The sequence below is a fragment of the Mus caroli genome, unplaced genomic scaffold (genome assembly GCF_978045245.1).
Source record: "Mus caroli unplaced genomic scaffold, Mus_caroli_1 scaffold_8, whole genome shotgun sequence".
Taxonomy (NCBI): domain Eukaryota; kingdom Metazoa; phylum Chordata; class Mammalia; order Rodentia; family Muridae; genus Mus; species Mus caroli.
In genome coordinates, this window is record NW_028227263.1 from 103,869,430 (window position 1) to 103,888,280 (window position 18,851).

The 18,851-nt window shown below is 49.0% G+C and overlaps 1 protein-coding gene across 1 annotated transcript; it reads right to left on the reverse strand.

The window, feature by feature from the left end:
* Nucleotides 1-5,166: 5,166 nt before the first annotated feature.
* Etfb (electron transfer flavoprotein subunit beta) lies at nucleotides 5,167-18,633 on the reverse strand. Its single transcript, XM_021168609.2, has 6 exons — nucleotides 18,495-18,633; nucleotides 10,329-10,487; nucleotides 9,865-10,023; nucleotides 8,243-8,305; nucleotides 6,258-6,416; nucleotides 5,167-5,378 (listed from the first exon to the last, which is right to left on the reverse strand). The coding sequence occupies exons 1-6, from the start codon at nucleotides 18,549-18,551 to the stop codon at nucleotides 5,208-5,210; spliced, it is 768 nt and encodes a 255-aa protein (XP_021024268.1). The 5' UTR covers nucleotides 18,552-18,633; the 3' UTR covers nucleotides 5,167-5,207.
* Nucleotides 18,634-18,851: the final 218 nt, after the last annotated feature.

The window sequence follows — 18,851 nt, forward strand, 5'->3', positions numbered from 1 at the left end:
GCTGGAACCAAGCAGCAAGCCTGTGGGGACCATGCAGGAAGACTTCCTTCAGGCGTGTCTGTGAAGTCAGAGCCCCTCCTGTGTCCCCACCTGGCCCAGGTGTCTTGCTTCCCAGCCTTCTGCTGTCTACTGTCTGACCTGCAGCCTTTTCTCTGACCCTGCCCTCTTCTCCAGATCCTTCTGTGACTCCTTATGATCCTCAGAACCAAGTCTCCAGGTGCTGTCTCTACCAAAGCCATTTACCCTGATACTTAGAAATCAGTTTCCATTGTTCAATACCTGATAAAATCAGCATCTCCCTCTGACCCATACTTTCAGGATCACCTATGCAAAGCCTGGGGAGGCTTCCCACTGCCCCCCCCCCCCAGTACTGCTACCAATCTCTGAATACTACCTAGATCTCTCCCCATTTTCTCCTCTTGTACCCACTGCTCAGACCTTATCCTTTTCATCTGCAACCCCTTCCCCCCCACACACACTTTCTGTAACCTCCTACTCTGTAAGCCCCCTCCCTGGCTAGCAGATCCCTCCCTCCATATCCCAGCCTTGCTTGGCTTCACAGCATCCTCTGCAGACATCCTTACTGGCCTCGCCCACTTCTCTGCACTATGTCTTACCCTCCTGAACATGCCGCTCTTCTGATGCCATCTCACCTCCCAGCCCTTGCCAGCATTCTTCTCTTTACCTGGAATGCGTTTTCCCTCTCCAATCTGGCCACCTCACAACTGGTCCTTCAGGTCTCACCTCATTAACAGCCATAATAATGACAACTTCAGCTCAGCCAGGAACTATGCTAAATCCTACCAGCACATTATTATCAGGCTGATTTCTTTTTCTCAGTGTCCTCTGAGAAGAATGTTTGATCCTCACTTCACAGACCAATGAGGATGCAGAAAAGCCAAATTTCCCATGAGAGGTTGCAGAGCCAGCAAGAGAGGCTGGACTTAGGTTAAGGCTGGTCAGATTGCTTCAATCCGTCAGAAAGTTTTCTTATCACCCCCTGCTAGGCTTTAGGCCTCTGCTCAGCTCTGAATCTCTGAGACCTAGTGCTTTCTGTGCTGGTGGAAGGCATGGTCAGAAGGCATTGAGCATGTTCCATATATTATCATATATAGCTCAGAAGTACTATGTCAGAAAACCTTTTGAGGAAAACAACGTTTTGCTTGGCATGGTGGCACACACCTTTAACCCCAGCACTTGGGAGGCAGAGGCAGGAGGATCTCTGAGTTCAAGGCTATCCTGGTCTATACAGGGAGTTCCAGAACAACCAGGACAGCATGGAGACTCTAAGAAAATACAATTAATAATAATAATAATATTTTAGTTTATTCTTTGAGAATTTAACATGTTTTGATCATATCTTTTCTTGTCCCCTAACTCCTTCTAGATCTTTCCCAACCCTCTACTCACCTGTCTTCATGTTCTTTCTCGAAGATAAAATAAAGTAAAATAAAATAAAGCATAGAGTCCATTTTGTATTGGTTGACCACGCTTGGCCATGGGGCCTGCCCTGAGGTATGTGGTTGATATACCCAGTGTTGCCCCATTGAAGAAAACTGATTTTCCTTTTCTGAGTAGTTATCAGTTTCAAATAGCTTCTTGACTAGGGGTGGGACTTTGTGTCCATTTCCTATTGTCCATGCTGGGCTGTCATCTGGCTTGATCAGGGACAGTTCTTGTGCCTACTAGTCACAGTCTCTTGTGAGCTTATCAGTTCTGTTGTGTCTGGCAAGTAATATTTCCTTGGAGGCATCCACCACTCTGGTCCTTCCAGTCTTTGTATCTCCTCTTCTGAATAGATCACTAAGGGGAAGGGTGTGTTATACATATCCCATTTAAATAAGTAAATACTGAAAATACATTTTCGCGGTGGAAGACAATTCAGCTGCTTGGAGAAATGAAGCTATGAAACTTGAAGGTAAAAGAATGGAGCTAGAAACAGCCATTCTGAGTGAGGTAACCCAGAAAGACAAGCATTGCCTGTTTTCTGCCATAAGTGGATGTTAGCTTTTAACCTCCAGTTATGTGCTTTCCACTTGACCTTCTAAAATCCCATGGGGATCAGGTCTGGTAGCTGCCACTCCATCCAGCACTTGAAAGGCTGAGACAAGAGGGCAGCCTGTTCAAAGTTCAAAGTTCAAAGCCTGCCTATTCTACAGTGAGTTCAAGGCCAGGATAGGCAATTTAGTGAAACACTCGAGGAGAGGGCTGGGTAAGGCTTGGTGATATAGTGCTGGCCTAGCATGCTGGAAGGGCTGTGTATATGGCTCAGTGGCAGAGCTCCTACCTAGAATCCCACAGTGAGGGGCTAGAGTGTGATTCAGAAGCAGAACCCCTGCCTAGAATCCCCTAATGAGCTTGGGGTATGGCTCAGTGGTAGAGCCCCTGCCTAGAATCTCCCATGGCTATTCCTAGCAACTCTAGTCTCTGACTTCAAGCCCCAGAACTAAACCTAAACAGACAAGCATATGGAGCTGGCCTGATAACACACACCTGCAATTCCAGCACTTAGGAGGCTGAAGACAAACCTGGACTACATAGCAAGTATCAAGTTAGCCTGGGACAACACCAAAGCCCTATCTCAGCAATAACAATAATGTAAATAAAAATAAAGAATAAAAGAAAGAGGAGAAAGCAGGGTCTCTAGTCTGTCCTTGGATTAAGTAAGTTCTGTGATAGCCATACCAGGAAGACTTAGCGGAAATACCCAGACCACCTTCTGTTTTCAGACTTGTCTCAGTGCACTTGCTATATGGCAAAACAATCCTTGAAACACAGCTGCTATGTCTGTGAGGCCCCTGGAGGGGCCTCTTGGGAGGAATCATGGCCCTTGGCTCACAGCCTTGCCTGAGGCCATAGACAACTCCTAACTTGGGTCCAGAGCCCCAGCCTACCAAGGGTTTCGCTGCATGCCTGTAACCTCAGCATTAACTGAGGTTAAGAGGCACTTGAGTCTGAGGCAAGCCTGGCTTATATAGGAAGACCCTGACTCCACAAAGGGGGTTGGCTGGGAGTGGAGAAAGGTTAAGAGCACTTGCTGACTTTTCAGAGGACCAGGGTTCAATTCCTAGCATCTACATGATGGCCCATACTATCTGTAACTTCACTTGCAGGTGATCCAATGTTCTCTTCATGCTTATATCACACACACACACACACACACACACACACACACACATACACACACACACATTCAGGTCCAACATACACATAAAATTCAAGAATAAATAAGAAAAATTTGAGACAGGATCTCTCTGTAGCCCTGGCTATACTAGAAGTCACTCTGTAGACTAGGCTGGCTTCAGAATCAGAGATCTGCCTGACTCTGTCTCCCTAGTGGTGGGATTAAAGGTGTGCACCACTACATTCAGAAATAAGTTTATTTTTAAAAAGAGAGTTTGGCATAAGTAAGTGTTGCTCTCAACTGGCCAGAGAAGCCTTTCTTCAGCAAGTAACAGTTAGTGCATAGACTCATAATTGGTCAAAAGGCTGAGATTAAGTGACTTTTGAGAGCTCAGTCCTAAATGGGACATCGGTACTATTTCCCCTCTCCCAAGAATATCACAGAAGAAGAGGCAGGAAGAACGTCACAGCTGGAGAAGGAAGGATGTGCTGTGAAATGCTGACTTCTGGATATGACAAGGTGATTGCACTCCAGAGCTCAGTTATCTGCACAGTAGCTAGCCAACAAAATCAGTCCACATTACAGAAGGCAGGACTGGTGAGAATTAGTGGGTTACAAAAATAATTTTTAAAAAAATTCGAGGATATGAAGATAGGATGGGGTGACCCTGGAGGGGACAGGGTCTCACTATGTAGCTCTGGCTGTTCTGAAACTTGATATGTAGACCAGGCTGGTCTTGAACTCACAGAGATCTGCCTGCCTCTGCCTCTGGCTCCCAAGGCTGGGATAATGCCTGCACCACCATGCCTAAAAACTTCAGCTCAGGCTGAATGGTTATGTCCTGCTCTTGCTGGCGCCTCTGCAAGAGGTCTCTTCCTAGCACAGGCATCTGACTCTAGCTCCAATGGGTGCTTTGCCTCTGGTCACCAGAGGCACCTGTAGGCACGCACACACACCCTCCTACTCCATCTACACATAGCTACAATAAAATAATATCTTTAAAAAAAATAGCTTTGATGAGGGCTCAGGCAGCTTGGTGGCTTCCACAAACAAAAGATGGTTGCAGTACATGTCCGAATTACAGATTTATGAGCAAACTAAGCCTAATGCTGTTTTAAGCCATGAAACATTGGGGTGACTGGTCATGCCACAAAAGGCAACCTGCATTTATAACTATTGTTACTCTAATCCCACCTGATGAGCTGGAACTTTGGCTCCAAGAACATCTGTCTCAGAGCCCTGGAATCAGAAGCCAGCCAGAGGTGGGATTTGAACTCTAGGACTAGAGACATGGAACCCATTGCCTTAACTATGACACCATGGTGTCCCCATGTGCTCTGGTCAGCCAGGGGAAGCTTGATGAGTATGGGGGTCTAGTCTGTATATCGTAGGGTCCTGTTTTCTTCAATGCATCTGAGAACGTTTTTGTAAGCTTTTGTTTACTTGCACTATGAGGCCCACCTTGGCCTCAAATTCATGGCACCCCTGCTATGTCAGCCTCCCAAGAATTGGGATTTTAGTCAAAACCCACCATGGTTGACTTAGTTTAATTCTGTTGCTGGGGTGGAATGCAGGGTCTCTTGCATGCTAAGCAAGTATTCTGTCACTGAACGACATCCACAGCCCACGAGTCTTGCTGGTCTACTCATCCCTGAGCAGACAAAAGTCTCTAGCCTCATGCTTTTTTTGGGGGAGTGCCAAGTCTCAGTAGGGATCAGCTTGCTCGGAGACTTTAGCAGACCCTCTGCAGCTATGAGTCCTTGTTTGTCTCCCTGATATTCCTCCAGCACTCATTTGACTCCATCTTCCTGGGAGGGTTCTCCCAAAGGTCAGTGTGCCTCTCCACCCAGCCCTCCTTAATCTGTACCACAGTTGCTTCTACCAGCATCCATTCCTTTACTGTGAAGTCAATGGCTGGGAAGTGACTCAAAGGCTTCCCAGCCTCACCCCGCACAGGGCCTGTCACGTGGGGGATTTAGGTAGACATTTGATGAGTGAATCAAACAAGGACATCCAAAGAATGAGGAAAGAGAGGCAGTGGCTTGGAAAGGCACAGTTTTATTGCAGAGTATCAGGGAGGGTCTCAGATCCGCCCCACCTCCTTCAGCTTGGCCACCAGGTCTTCTGTGGTTTCTACCTTGACTCCTGCTGAGCGCTGAGGGGGCTCTTCCACACTGATCACAGAGACCTTGGAGGTCAGGTCCACGCCCAGGTCTCCAGCCTTGATCACTTCAATCTTCTTCTTCTTGGCTTTCTGCACACAGGAATCAGTGGCTCAGGGGGCTGCGAAGCCCTTACCTGACCCAACTTCTTCCTGGTGAGTGGTGCATGTTTAAAGCCATATCTGTTGCCAGAATCCCTCAGGACCTCTCTGCTGGCCTGATGTGATTTCTCATAGCTAAAACTGATGTCGTCTATCCATTCAGGCTAGGATGCCCTAGGAGGCTCTACTACAGCAGAAGATCTCCCAAAGTGACCCATCCTAAGCTACTCACAGAGCCCATGGCAAACAGATGTCCTTTTGCCTGTGGTGGCTCCATAGACTACAGCTGAGCTGACCTCCTGAAGCCTCCACATTGGCTGACTTGACCCACTGAATCTTCCCACTGACTAAGCGGATCTACTGAATCTTCCCCATTGGCCGGTTTGACCCATTGAGCCCTCCTACTAGCCAAGGTGACCCTCTAAACACACCATCTTGGTCAAGCTGACTGAAAGAACTCATCCTGCTTGCTGTGAGGATTTGGGATCAACTTCCTGTTGACGAAGAGACCTTAGCTCCCACCAAGATGTCCTAAACAATGACTTCCAACTCACAAAAATGACCATGAGCCAAGACTGGATGAAGTCTTGCTATTTGCCCAAAATTATCTAGTAAACTCCCACTGGCCAGGAAGACAGGGAGAAACACTTCTACTGTCTGAGAGACTTCCTACCTGATGGGCCCTCCAATTGCTATACTAGCCTATTAACTTTTGCCACTGGTAGAGGTGAGCCTGGAAACTGCTAGGGGAAGATGACCCTTTCCTTTGGATCTATATCCCTTGTGCTCTTGTCTTGTGTCATCCAATCACTGAGGAGGCACCAAGTCCTCCCCACAGTAGGTCCCAGTGGCTTGCCACCAACCACTCACCATGATGTTGGGCAGGGTGGCATAGCGAGGCTCATTGAGCCTTAGGTCAGCAGTCACCACAGCAGGCAGCTTCAGGCGAAGGGTCTCCAGACCCCCGTCAATTTCCCGTTCCACTTTTACCTTGTCCCCCTCCAGTGTCACCTGAGAGGCGAATGTACCCTGGAGGGGACAGCATCAGAGGAAAGTGAATTCAAACAGGACTGAGCAGGCCATGGGTTCCACTGCTGAGCATATGCATAGAGAAGTGAACTGAGGAGACTAGAGCAAGAGACCAGAGCCCTGTGATATGTAAAATCAGGGGTGACCCACAGCACTGCAAACTCTGGTGGTGGTGGTGGGGAAGCTCATCTTCGCGTCATTCAAATGTGGCATGGAGCTAGAGAGTTGGCCTGGAGGTCACATGCACTTGGCTGCTCCTGCAGAGGTCCTGTATTTGGCTCCCAGCATCCATGTCAGGTGGCTTACACTGCCTTGTACTCCAGCTCCAGGGATCTGATATCCGTTTCTGGCCTTTGTAGACACCTGCACCCATGTGCGCATAACCCCTCCCACCCCCACCCTACACATATACATAGTTAACAATAAAATAAATCTAGGAGCTAGAGAAATGGCTCAGTGGTTAAGAGCACTTACTATTTTTCCAGAGGACCTGAGTTCAATTTCCAGCAGCCACATAATAGCTCACACCCATCTGTTAAGTCCAGCTCTAGGGAATCCAATGCTACCTTTTGGCCTCCAAGGTCACCCACACACATGCACACAAACACACACATATGTGTACATTTATAAAGGGAGAAAGGCTAGAACACACTAGACATGTGGCTTCCCTGAGTCTGCTTTGTATCTTACAGTTTCAGCCTGTGGTCACCTCTGCTACACTGATCATTTCACTTACCCGGGGTGTGTGTGTGTGTGTGAGTGTGTGTTTACACATGAGCACAGTGCCCACAATGGACCCCTTGGAACTGGAGTCACAGGCCTGATATGGATACTGGGAACCATGTTCTGGCCTCTGTTAAGGACAGCCAGTGCTCTTAATTGACAAGCCATCTTTCCAGCCCTCAACATTAGTTAAAGAACCCTGAACCAAGTCTTCAGTTCTGTTGTAGAATCAGGAACTTGAAGAGTGACAGTGTGGTTCGGTTTGTACATTGCTTGCCTAGTACGCACAAAGCTTTGGGGTCCCATCCCCAATACCACATAAACTGGGGCTATGGGCGCACACCTGTCACCACAGCACTCAAGAGGTAGAGGAGAGAGAAGGAGGAGTGAACAGCGGGATCGAACTCAGGTGGTCAGACTTCGTAGCAAGTGCCTTTACCTGCTGAGCCATCTCACCAGATCCTAATTAAGTGTAAACATCTGAGGTGCATTATCATAACTCCAGTGACGATTTCATGGGTCAACCCTGTGTCAAAATGTGTCAGACTGTGAACTTTGTGTGTCTGTGTACATGTGTGAGCATACAGGTGCACATGGAATCTGTTGGGCAACAGCTGCCATCTTATTTTTAAATTGTATGTTTGTTTGTTTATCTCTGTGTGTGTGTGTGTGTGTGTGTGTACAATTTGGGGGACCCACACCATGTGGATCCAGAGGATCAACTCAGATCATCAGGTTTGGTAGCAAGCCCCTTTACCCACTGAGCCATCTTGCCAACCTTCTACCTTACTTTTTGAGACAAGGCCTCTCATTGCCAAGCATACACTTTAAGTTTCAGAGCTTACTGTAGGTTCCTGATTTCTCAGGAAAGCTGTTACAAAAACCTTGATAGTCTAGTAACTGGCAAACTTTTAAGTGTCTTCAGAACAATGTTTCATCCAGTATGGGCAAGAAAGGTCCCTCTGAGCAGAGACCTGAAGCACAGCCTTGAGCAAGCCAAGAAGCAAGTTGGGGAAACAGCACCCCAGGAGAGCAGGTGCAAAGGTCCCAGTGTGGAGCTGAGCTTGGAGGATGAGGTCAGGTGCTCCTTACCCCAGCCTCACCTGCGGCCAGTCCAGAAGTCCAGCTGTCATCTGACCTGTCTGGTTACAGTCATCATCAATAGCCTAGCAGGGAGAGAGAGGAGGGGCTTTGTGATGGTGGCCCGGGATTGCGCCAGCCCATTTAGACTTCTTATCTGTAACAGTTCTCAGCAGGCAAAACAGGAAATACTTGAGGCTTTCCAAGCTGTTCAAGCAGGTTACATAGCACTCAAGCTATAGGTGACATGTAAATGAACACATATGGCTGTACCAATAAAACTTCATTGGCAAAGCAGATGCTGCCTGGAGCTATAGATTGCCGATTCCTGGTCTAGAATGATTTCCTCCCTGGGACCGAGACAATAAGCAGTCACGGGTGCAGGGATGTGGAGCAGCCTGGCATTCCTGTTGACCTCTGTACAGTCATTCATTTACCTACTTCTAAGGCAGCCAGGACACGTGCCAGCCCCAGCAGAAACCCAGGGGAACAAAAGCAAACCCAACATGAACATTCTATCCACGCCCCCTCCTTACTCCACGGACTGGTTCCGGGATGGGCACAGGACTCAAGCTGAAACATGAGGAGGAAGCCCTGGTATTGCTGGAGCTGTTAAATGCCAGGCTGCCAACATCTGGTACCAGGGATACCTGGACCCCAACCCTACCAGGACCTGTCTCTTTGGTTTGTTCTTGGGATCAGCACTTAGCCTCAGTTTAGGGGATTCTCCTGTGACTCTCTGGCTACTGGTAACGTGTTCTGTTATCTGATCTTATGATGCTGGCAGGATTCCCATGACCTGTACCCACACCCTATCGCAGGGCAGGCCTGGCTTCCTGGGGCCCTTCCCCATACCCCTAGGACCCCACCTCCAGCTGTCTCCTTAGCCTCCTATACTCAGCCTCTATGTTCCATTGATCTCCTGCCTTCTTAGCACCCTTCTGCTCTCTCCTCCTTTCTGCCTGTGACTCTTCTCACACTCCCTTCTTCTGCCATCCTCCCATGACACCACAAAGTTTATCTTCCTGAGAAGGGTGGAGGTAGCTCCCACAAGAAGGTGAACCCACCAGTAGCAAGACAGCCTCAGTGAGCCCCGGTGTGGCCCAGTTATCAACTTGATCCACCTTCTCCAAACTGCAGGCCATTCACCCTGGCCTCTCTCCTGCTCACAGACCTGCTGTGGCTCCCTGCTGCCCTACAACAAGCACTCTCAAGTGGTTCCAAAGCAGGGCCAGTCTCCTGAATTCCTACCTTTCCCTCATGTCTCTCTCTTCAGACACACAGGCATGTTCTTTGGTTGTCCCCAGTCACACCCCAAACACACACACACAGTTATCAAGCCAGACTCAGTATGCCAACCTTAACCTGTTACTGCCCCTACACTGTGCCTGGCTTGGGCCAGGCCTCTGTCTTACCCACATGAGCCTAAACCACAGATTGTTGGATGCCAAACTGGCCAAAAGCATGTTTCTGACACTCACAGTGGCCTGTGTAGCCGGCTCATGCTCTGTCAGTGGAGATGGCAGGGTCCTCTGCTACTTGACCTGGGTTGTATAAACTGCTAGGCCTGAGCCTGCTGCAGTGTGGTCTCACACCCATCCTAAGCAGGGTGAGGGGTTGGTAACAGAAGGCTTGGCACACCAACCTGCTTGCCCAGGAACAAAAGGTCCACTTTCTCCTTTTCAGCCAGCTTGGCCAGGACCCGGGCCACCTGCAGGGGGCCTAAGCTTTCTGCCTGTGCCCCTGATAACTCCACGTGGATGCCTCTGTCTGCACCCATGGCCAGGGCAGTTCGGATGGTCTCCTGAAGAGGGCAGAGCAGTTAACTAGACATTTATCATGTTAGTGACTCAGGCCCAAGCCACAGCCCTCCTCCCGCAGACCCAGGGTACAGGCTGCAGCCTTTCTCTCTCAAACTGAGGAAGGTTCTGGCTCAGCCTTCCTCTCTCAGACTGAGCGATGTTCAAACTCCTCCCTCAGACTTAGGGGTCCAGATAGCCTCCTCTCACAGACCCATGTGTCCACACAGCCTTCTCCCTCAGACTCAGGGTTCAGGCTTTCAATCTTCCTCCTTCAAACTCCTCCCTCACACTCAGGGCCCCTAAGCACCTGGCACTGTGAGGGGCCACAGCTGACGGCGATGATCTCCTTCACCAGCTTCTTCTCCTTCAGCCGCACAGCCTCTTCCACTGCAATCTCACAGAAGGGGTTCATGGAGTGCTTCACACCATCAGTGACCACTCCCGACTTGTCCGGCTTAACCCGAATCTGTGTGGTAGACAGGGAACACACAGGATCAGGGAGGACGATAAGGCCAGGGCCTTAGTGCTGAGCCTTGCACAGCAAGGTCAGCAGAGGTCCACAAAGGGCCAAGACCTTGTTGTATAGGGTCATGGGTTCTAGAACTCACACGTGACACCAGACCACCCTCTCATTTCTCATTCAGATTTTACTAAGCAGCAGGGACATTTGACATGGTTGTTTGGACACTGTGTCTACTCTTGGCATGTGTGTGCATGTGTGTGTGCGCGCGCGTGTTTATGGGAGAAAGTTTTGTATGCTTCAATCCCAGTGACGAACACCGACCAGAATACCTCCAAGTGTACTAGAAGTGCGCCCAGCAGCCAAGTGTGGTTGCACACACCTACCGCCTACCACTAGGGTGGCTGAGGCGGGAAGTTCAGAAGCTCCATGGCTAGCCAAGTAGTGAGATCAGCTCAAAACAAACAGTCCTGTTTAGTTTTGTGAGCCTAAGCTCAGGGGTGTGGGCAGAGTGCTCCCTTTAGAGGCCCAGAGGAGAACTGGCATATCACATTTGTGTGGTTTTTTTAGACTTGCTGCTCTTCCAGAAGATAGTTCCACAACTGCTCGTACCTCCAACTCCAGGGGCTCTGACACCCTCTTCTGGTCCCTATATGTATTGAACTCACATGTACACAGGCACACGTAATTACGAATACTTTGAATGTTATTGTTGTGTGCTTGTGTGTATGTATGCATGTGGAGATTGACGGACTCTCCACTTCCCTCACCGCTGATGCTAGGATTTCAGGTGTGTCATTTAATTGCACCTTACTCCCAGTGCTCTGAAGAAGTACATGGAGATGATACTGTCATGCACCATGAATGAAGGGGCGCCATGGAGGAGTCCTGCTCTGAGCACTGTACTTGTGGCCATGCGTTAATCTAGCCTCAGAGACCAGTTCTCATCATTTCCCATGCCACAGGAAGAAGCAGGCTTTGAGCTGCAGTGCCTGGCTGACGGTGCACAGTCCGGCAGCCCCCCTGAGGCACTACCTGATGAGTTCTAGGAGTTTCTGGAGCTCAGGGAAGGTACCAGGAGCCCGAGAATGCTGTTGGGGAAGAGCTCAATGGGCTAGCGGCCGGTAGGCTAAGATCTGAACAAGGACTGAGGATGACCACGTAAAGTGTGAGGAATGGTATTTCAAGGAGGTCCGCAGCAGGTGCTAAGACCCTGAGGTAGAAAGGAGCTGGGAGGGTAGGCAGACTCAGAGGAAGCCAGTGTGGCCAGGGTAGAGCAAGGTGGCTTCAGGGTCGAGAGGCCAGCAGTACTCAACTATTTCGACAGGTACCAATGGCCTTCCAAAGGCACGTGAGAAAGGGGCTCTACCTCTGAGCCACGCTCCTAACCTCAAACTGGGGATTCTAGCAGAAGCTTTGCTCTGAGACACTGCCCCAGCTCCTCACTGGTGGAATTTAGACAGATATTCTACCAGTTAGCTACATTGCAGTATCTCTGTTGACTTTGAGATAGGGACTTACAAATTTGCCCCTACTGGCCTTGAAGTTGAACTTGCTCTGTGGCCCAGGCTAGCCTTGACTGTCAAGAGTGTAGGGATAATAGATTCTGGGTTGAACTGTCCTGCATATCTTTAGCTGTGCGGCAGATACTTACTTGTCAACAAGCCAGTGAGAACTGCCTTACAAGGGCACACCTAAAGCCCCAGGGCGCCTGCCCTTGTCTTTAGACACAAAGCCCCAGGGCACTGGCCCAGGCCCTTAGACACAGCAGCATTGAAAATCAAAACAAAAAAACCTTTGCCTTAAAAAATAAAATAAAATTCAAGCAGGGCCAAGGAGGTTCCCTAGTTGGTAGAGCACTTTCCCGGGCATGCATGAAGCTCTGGGTTCCACCCCAGCATCAGGTAAATCAAGCATGGTGAGATGGACCTGTAATCCCAGAAGTTAAAGGTCATCTTTGACTACATAATACAGTTTAGTCCAACTTGGGCTTATCAAACCCTACAGTAAAGCAGACAAAAAAAAGCATTATATGAATTTCCTCTTTAAGGCAGGGAGGAAACTCCCTCTGCATAAAAGGCTGGGGCTGGTGAGTGGAGAGAGGCCCAGGGCTGACGTCATGGTGGCTATGCTAGGAAAAAGGGGCCAAGGAACCTGCTAGTTCACCTGCTTAGTGAGACTCTCATGTTTCCAGCTGCTTGGGGGGATTAAGTCAGAAAGCAATGGTTGGCACATCTGCAGTGGTATTTTATTTTATGGCAGAACTGAGGTTTCAGTCCAGCATGCCAGCAAGCACCGCACCATTGAGTGGCATCTCCAGGCCTCTCTTGCTTCTATTCCCCACATAGAATTCTCTATTCTGATTCTCTCTTGCTAAGTGCCAGCTTGGTGCCTCAGTTTCTCCACGTGTTAAATAGGGACCATGACTCCTCCAGCCCACAGTTATGAAGGGACTGAGAGAGAGGGAAAGAGGGTCGTGACCTCAGAAGGATCTGATTGTCAAGGGCAGGACTCCATTCAGCACCATAAGCTCTGTCCATGCAGGGAGCTCGGCCCCAAGGTCTAAGTCACTTTTTACAGCTTGCATTCTTGTGGTCTGTCCTATAAGCCAGGGGACTTGGTCACTGTTACTGCCATGTTGGAGCAATTGAGGCCCAGAGACCGGTGCCGACCGGTCAGGTGCCGACCCACCGTCACCCAGGGAGGTGGGAACAGAGGGAGGGGGGTCTAACTTAAGGCTGTCTTGGAAGCAGGAGGCTCTATGGAGGTAGCAAGTGTGTCTATTACTGCTATTTCCAAGAGGGGGTTTTGGTTTTCGAAGAAAACTCCTGAAAACAAGCCGTGTCTGAAGATTTTCATTAGAATATCAGAACTGTCCAGAGATTGTAAGGTTTTAGGGCCAGAGACTAATTATCTTGGGCTAGTTCTAGTCTAGTCTTGGCCCTCCTTTGTGTCTGAACTAACATCTGTGATTAACAGATAAGAACATTTAGAATCTATTAACTTAGCAGACCACTAGCTTCCTTCCGTCAACGCAAAGGCTAAGAATGCCTCCATATAGCATCTTGGGCCCATAGAAAAGCTTCCCTCAGCACAATGCTCCTGCCTCTCTGGTGTAGCCAGAATAAACTACCTCTTCTTCCCACGTAGAGATGCAACCCAAGCCTGTTGGTTCACTGAACTGCATCACCAGCAATGCACTCCCCTCTCTAACTATGCTCAGTATGGCGTTGGATTCACTGTAGGTGAGGATGGGCTTGACCTCTTAGTGTTCATGAGGAGGCTTCCTGGATAGATGGGATTATGGTGCTAGGGGGTTTCTATTAGCAAAGTGTAGGGGTGCACACCTCTAATCCCAGTATTTGGGAGTTAGACACAGGGGAATTAGTTCGAGGCTAGTTTAGGACACATAAAACTCCATCTCAAACAAAACAAAACAAAACAAAACCAACTAAAGACAAACATAAAATAAATCGAGGCCCAGTGGATAAAGAGGCCTGCTGCCAAGCCTGAGGCATACCTCAGGATCTATATGGTAAAAGGAGAGGACTGATTCCTTCATGTTGTCCTCTGACCTAGGCTCATGGCCTGTGGGCACACACCTGTATGCTTGCTTATACATGCACACACACACACACACACACACACACATTTTTTTTTTTTAAGAGAGGGCTTTTAAATGCAGTTTCCTGGACCCTTGACACAGTGCACAGACTTCCACTTGGGTGTGTGCCACACTCTTAACAGAGCTTGATGGGAAAGGGCACCTGTAGGACACAGAGCAAGCAGAGCAGCAAGGCCTGATGGGAGATCACACACTGGCTGCACCAGTGACAGTCTGGCTACTGTGGGGCCAGAGCACTGAGCAAATACAGAAGATCTCCTGGGGGCAACACTAGGGCCTGAGGCTGGGGGGGGGGGAAGCGAGGGTAATGAAGGAAAGATGTGGGAGCCAGTGTTTCCATAAGCACTAAGGGGGTGCGGCGGCCACTTCACAGCTGGACACAGGCTTCCTGGGCCTCAGATCATCCATCCTCCAGCCTTTCCTGGTTACCTCAGAGGGCCAACCCTCATGGAAAATGTGTTCCTGGCCAGAAATAAGCACTTCGCTGAGTGGCCAAATACCTATTAATACTTTCCTTCTCCCTGTCTGAGCAAGCACCGGTTATATTAAGGAAGTTGCTAAAGAGACTTCCATCACTCGCCATCTAAATCTTTAACAGCACTCACTACACACCAGGCACTCTTCCAAGGAGTTAGTTAACGTAAACCCAACTGTGGTGACGCGTGCCAGTAGGATATGCTGACGAAGCATAGGTAGAAGGATGAAGGGTTCCAAATCACTCTGGGTTACACGTTTGAGCCACTGAGATGGTTCAGTAGATAAGGGTGTTTGCTGCCAAGCCAGATAACCTGAATTTTATCTCTGAGACCCACATAGTGGAGGAAGAGAGCCCACTCACTCCCATGAGTCGGCTTCTGGTCTCCACAGTAGTGCTGTGGCATGTGCATGACCCACCTCAAATAAATAAATAAAAATTACTTAACCCTCAGAAAGTATGTACTACCATACGCACTACTGTCAATAGGAAGAGAATGAGGCTCAGAGGTTAAGAGCACTGGCTGCACTTGCAACACACCAGGGTTCAGTTCCCAGCATTCCCATGGTGGCTCCCAACCATCTGTAACTTCAGTTCCAGGAGATCAGGAGGCCACCTTCTGGCCTCCAAGGGCAATACATGCAAATACTGCACATAACATATTTACAGGCAAACATTCATACATATAAAACAAAAATAATCTTAAGGGCCATTTATCAGTGGGATGAACCATTCTGATGGTGTGCCCGCAGCCTGAGACTGTTTCCACGGTGAACACATCAGACACTGTTTCCCCCAGAAGATCTCTAATTCCAGAATGCCCATTTAAAAAGTGATACTGGTTACATGGCAGGAGAGTGGGTGTGGAATGGTGGGGCCTCTGAGCACCGGGATCTTCAGCAAAGGATCACAAGGCCTCAGAAAAGTGACCTGAGAACAAACATCATGAGGAACTGGGTGACACCGGGAACGCTGAGGTGAGTGAGAGAAGACCTGGTTCAGTCTGTGCCAGTCTGGGAATGGGGGTGCAGGTGGCACACTGGGGTAAACAAGAAGACTACAATATACTTTGGAAAGGGCTTACAGGATAAGATGCGGGGGAGGGGAGGCCTCAGGAGAGAGGAGATTCATTCAATGTTGATGTAATCAATTGGTCACAATTGTCAAGACAGGAAAAAGATGTTAGAGAGTACAGCAGAAAGGGCACCAAAGCAAAGGAATCAATTGACAGAGTACAGGCTGGAGGTTTGGAATCAGAAATGGGAAGAGAAGGTCCCAAGATCTAGAAGGTCCCCAGCCATAGATGGCTGCACCAAATAACCAAGGGTCCCAAAGCCAGCCTGAGGAGGTGGGACTTTGTATGGAGAGTGATGGGGAGTCAAGACAAGGTCAGCCCTGCATGTAGGAAGTCCCCAAGGCTGGGGGAGAAAGTGCTGGAGGGGAAAGCCCAAGATCTCAGGGGGAGGCTGGAGCTAGGTTGTAAGTGAGACAGGGGTTAATGGGATAGGGCCTGGGGTCAGAAAGGAAACAGTGCTGTATAAGGTTTGGGGCTGGGAACTGACAGTCGGTGGGTTCTGACATTGGGTGTTAAGAGAAAAAGATGGTACCTAAGTCTGGCCCAAGTAACCAGATGATCAAAAGATGGTATCATGAGTCAGGCTAGCAAGGTCTGACTCACTGCCTTTCTCAAAGAGGGTATCATCAGACACTGGATGTGAAGTAGGAAGCTTGCACAGTGTGAGAGGGAAGTGCCACGACCCCAAGAAAAGAGGACACCATGCCGTGTTCACCTTTAAGCTCTTGGTTCATACTGGAACACAGCCTAGATGACCATGGGCCAGGCTTTGCACTAGGAGGTGCCGGGATTAGAGCTCATTCAAGGTGGTGAGGGTACTGGGTACGGGGTTGCAGGCCCAGCATCAAAGCCAGTTGAGAGGTTGAGGATGTAAAGTCTGAGGCCAGCCTGGGCAATTAAACACCTCAGAATAAGATGTAGAGACCCAGGAGTGATAGTAGACAGCTGTAATCCCATCACTCAGGATGTAGAGGATCAGGAGTTCAAGGCTATCCTTGACCTCTTAGTGAGTTCCAGGCCAACCTGGACTAAATAAGACTGTCTCTAGGGGCTGGGGAGATAGCTCAGTAGTTAAGAACACTTGGTACTCTTTTAAAGGACCCAGGTTCAGCTCCTGACACACCCATCAGGCAGCTCACGATCACCTATAAAAGGCTTCAGGGGAGTTGATGCTCTATTCCAGCTTGCAGGGGCACCTATACTTCTTCTATGTGCATATCCACACACATAGGCCTAATTAGAGGATAAAACTGGGGACTGGAGATGGCTCGTGGGTAAGAGCACTTCCAGAGGACCTATGCTATGGACATCATAGCTCACAACTGTCTGTAAACACTAGCCCCAGGGTATTGGACACCTTCATGGATGCATGCATGCAAGCAAAACATCCATGCACATAAAATAAAAATAAAAAATAAATCATTTTAGAAATTTAAATTATAATAAAAATACCTTGTCAATAATAATAATAATTTTAAAAATAAAATGGAAGAAGACTGGAGCTATAGCTCAGTGGTACTGGTTTGGCCTAGCACTTGGAAGGAAGGTCATGGGCTTAATTCCCATCAACACACACACACACACACACACACACAAATAAATAAATAATAAACAAATTAATGGTGGTTGAGTTTCCCACAAACCCACATGTATCTCAATAAACCTGGAAGCACCATCTCTGTCACAAGCTGTTAGAAGCCACCTCAAGCCAACCTGTTTTCTCTCTAGCAAACAGGCAGAGAGTCAGACTTGCCCAGACTCCTGACTCTTGCTGTTTACCCAGCTGTGGGGCAGGGGGCAGGCATCTGGCAAGTAACAGGGCCTCCACTGGCCTGGGTTTCCTCAACCACCCTGTTCGATTGAGAGTACAGAAGCTGTACAAAGGGATCAATCTCTGTACAGGAATTATATCTGCTGGTGCTTTGTGCCCACTTCCATGTGTGCTGTCTGGGTCACGGACATTAAGTCTGAGTCTGTCTCCTGTATCCTTCCTATCTCATTCCTCGATTGTAGATGGCGGTATTAAATGATATAGCCAGTTTTTACCTATCTCAGAGGTCTCTTTTGGGTGCATCTTCCTTATGCTAGGAAATTTGAAGGACACAAAGGGGGAATCTCAGGACAATGGGGACAGACAAACATGAAGTGCCACCATCGTTTTTTCAATACAGATTAGGCTAAGCATTGAGAGACTGGCCTGGGAACCCAGTCTGATTCAGTGCTGGCTACAGCAGCTTCTCTCTGAGGAGAACCCAGGGCCTCAGGGGTGCTGCCCTCAGACTGCTCATGGACACTCCAAAGTCTTAGTTAAGCTGGTTCCTTTGAACTTGCTTCTCCAGCAAGCACAGGTCTCCTTCCCTTCCTAAATAAAAAACTGTCGACAAGCATCCCATGGCTATATGGGTGAGGCGCTTTCTGAGTCCCATGGAACCAGATGGCTCTCCATGTGGCTGTACATTTAGAGCAGACAGTGCAGCCTGCAAGGTAATGAGTGATGAAACCGCAGGCCCCACATAGAATTCTCTATTCTGATTCTCTCTTGCTAAGTGCCAGCTTGGTGCCTCAGTTTCTCCACGTGTTAAATAGGGACCATGACTCCTCCAGCCCACAGTTATGAAGGGACTGAGAGAGAGGGAAAGAGGGTCGTGACCTCAGAAGGATCTGATTGTCAAAATCTCACAGCCCTTGATTTTTGCTCCAAGTATGACTGACGTCGGGTCAAAGGGCAATAGAAATTGACTTTTGAAAGGCTCTCTTATGTGGGGTACGCTCCTGCTCTTGGACGTTCATAGCTGCGGTCTCAGAGTGCTGGGACCTAGTCGGGGTGGGGAAAGTCACCTTCACAGCGAAGTCGATGACCCTCTTGACAGCCACGAGCGCGCGCAGCTCCGCCATCTTCCTGCAGCAGTCACTGGCCGGGTCAGGTTGCTCCTAATCCAGATAGCCACACACTCCGCCCTGTATCTGTCTCTGCGCCTGCGCGCCGCACCACCGACCAATCAACCGTCGCACAACTCAGAAAAAGCCAATAGGAAGCGGAATTCAGGGAGAGAGGCGGGGTCCAGGGCGGACCGCTTGGGTGGAGTGGGCGTTGCACAGAAGTAGGGGAAAGGGCATTCCTAGGAGTGAAGCTTGCTGAGGGCTTGTTCATCCTAATGCTCTCCTTGTAACTCCTGTTGTCCCCAAATCTGCAAT

What these genes read in the sequence shown, in the direction of transcription:
- Etfb (XM_021168609.2), bottom strand. Translation starts at nt 18,551, where the DNA reads ATGGCGGAGCTGCGCGCGCTCGTGGCTGTCAAGAGGGTCATCGACTTC. An exon ending in TTTTGTTCCTGGGCAAGCAG is followed by an intron (nt 8,306 to 9,864) that starts GTTGGTGTGCCA and finishes TCTCCCTGCTAG; the next exon opens with GCTATTGATGATGACTGTAA. An exon ending in CCACCCTGCCCAACATCATG is followed by an intron (nt 5,379 to 6,257) that starts GTGAGTGGTTGG and finishes TCCTGTGTGCAG; the next exon opens with AAAGCCAAGAAGAAGAAGAT.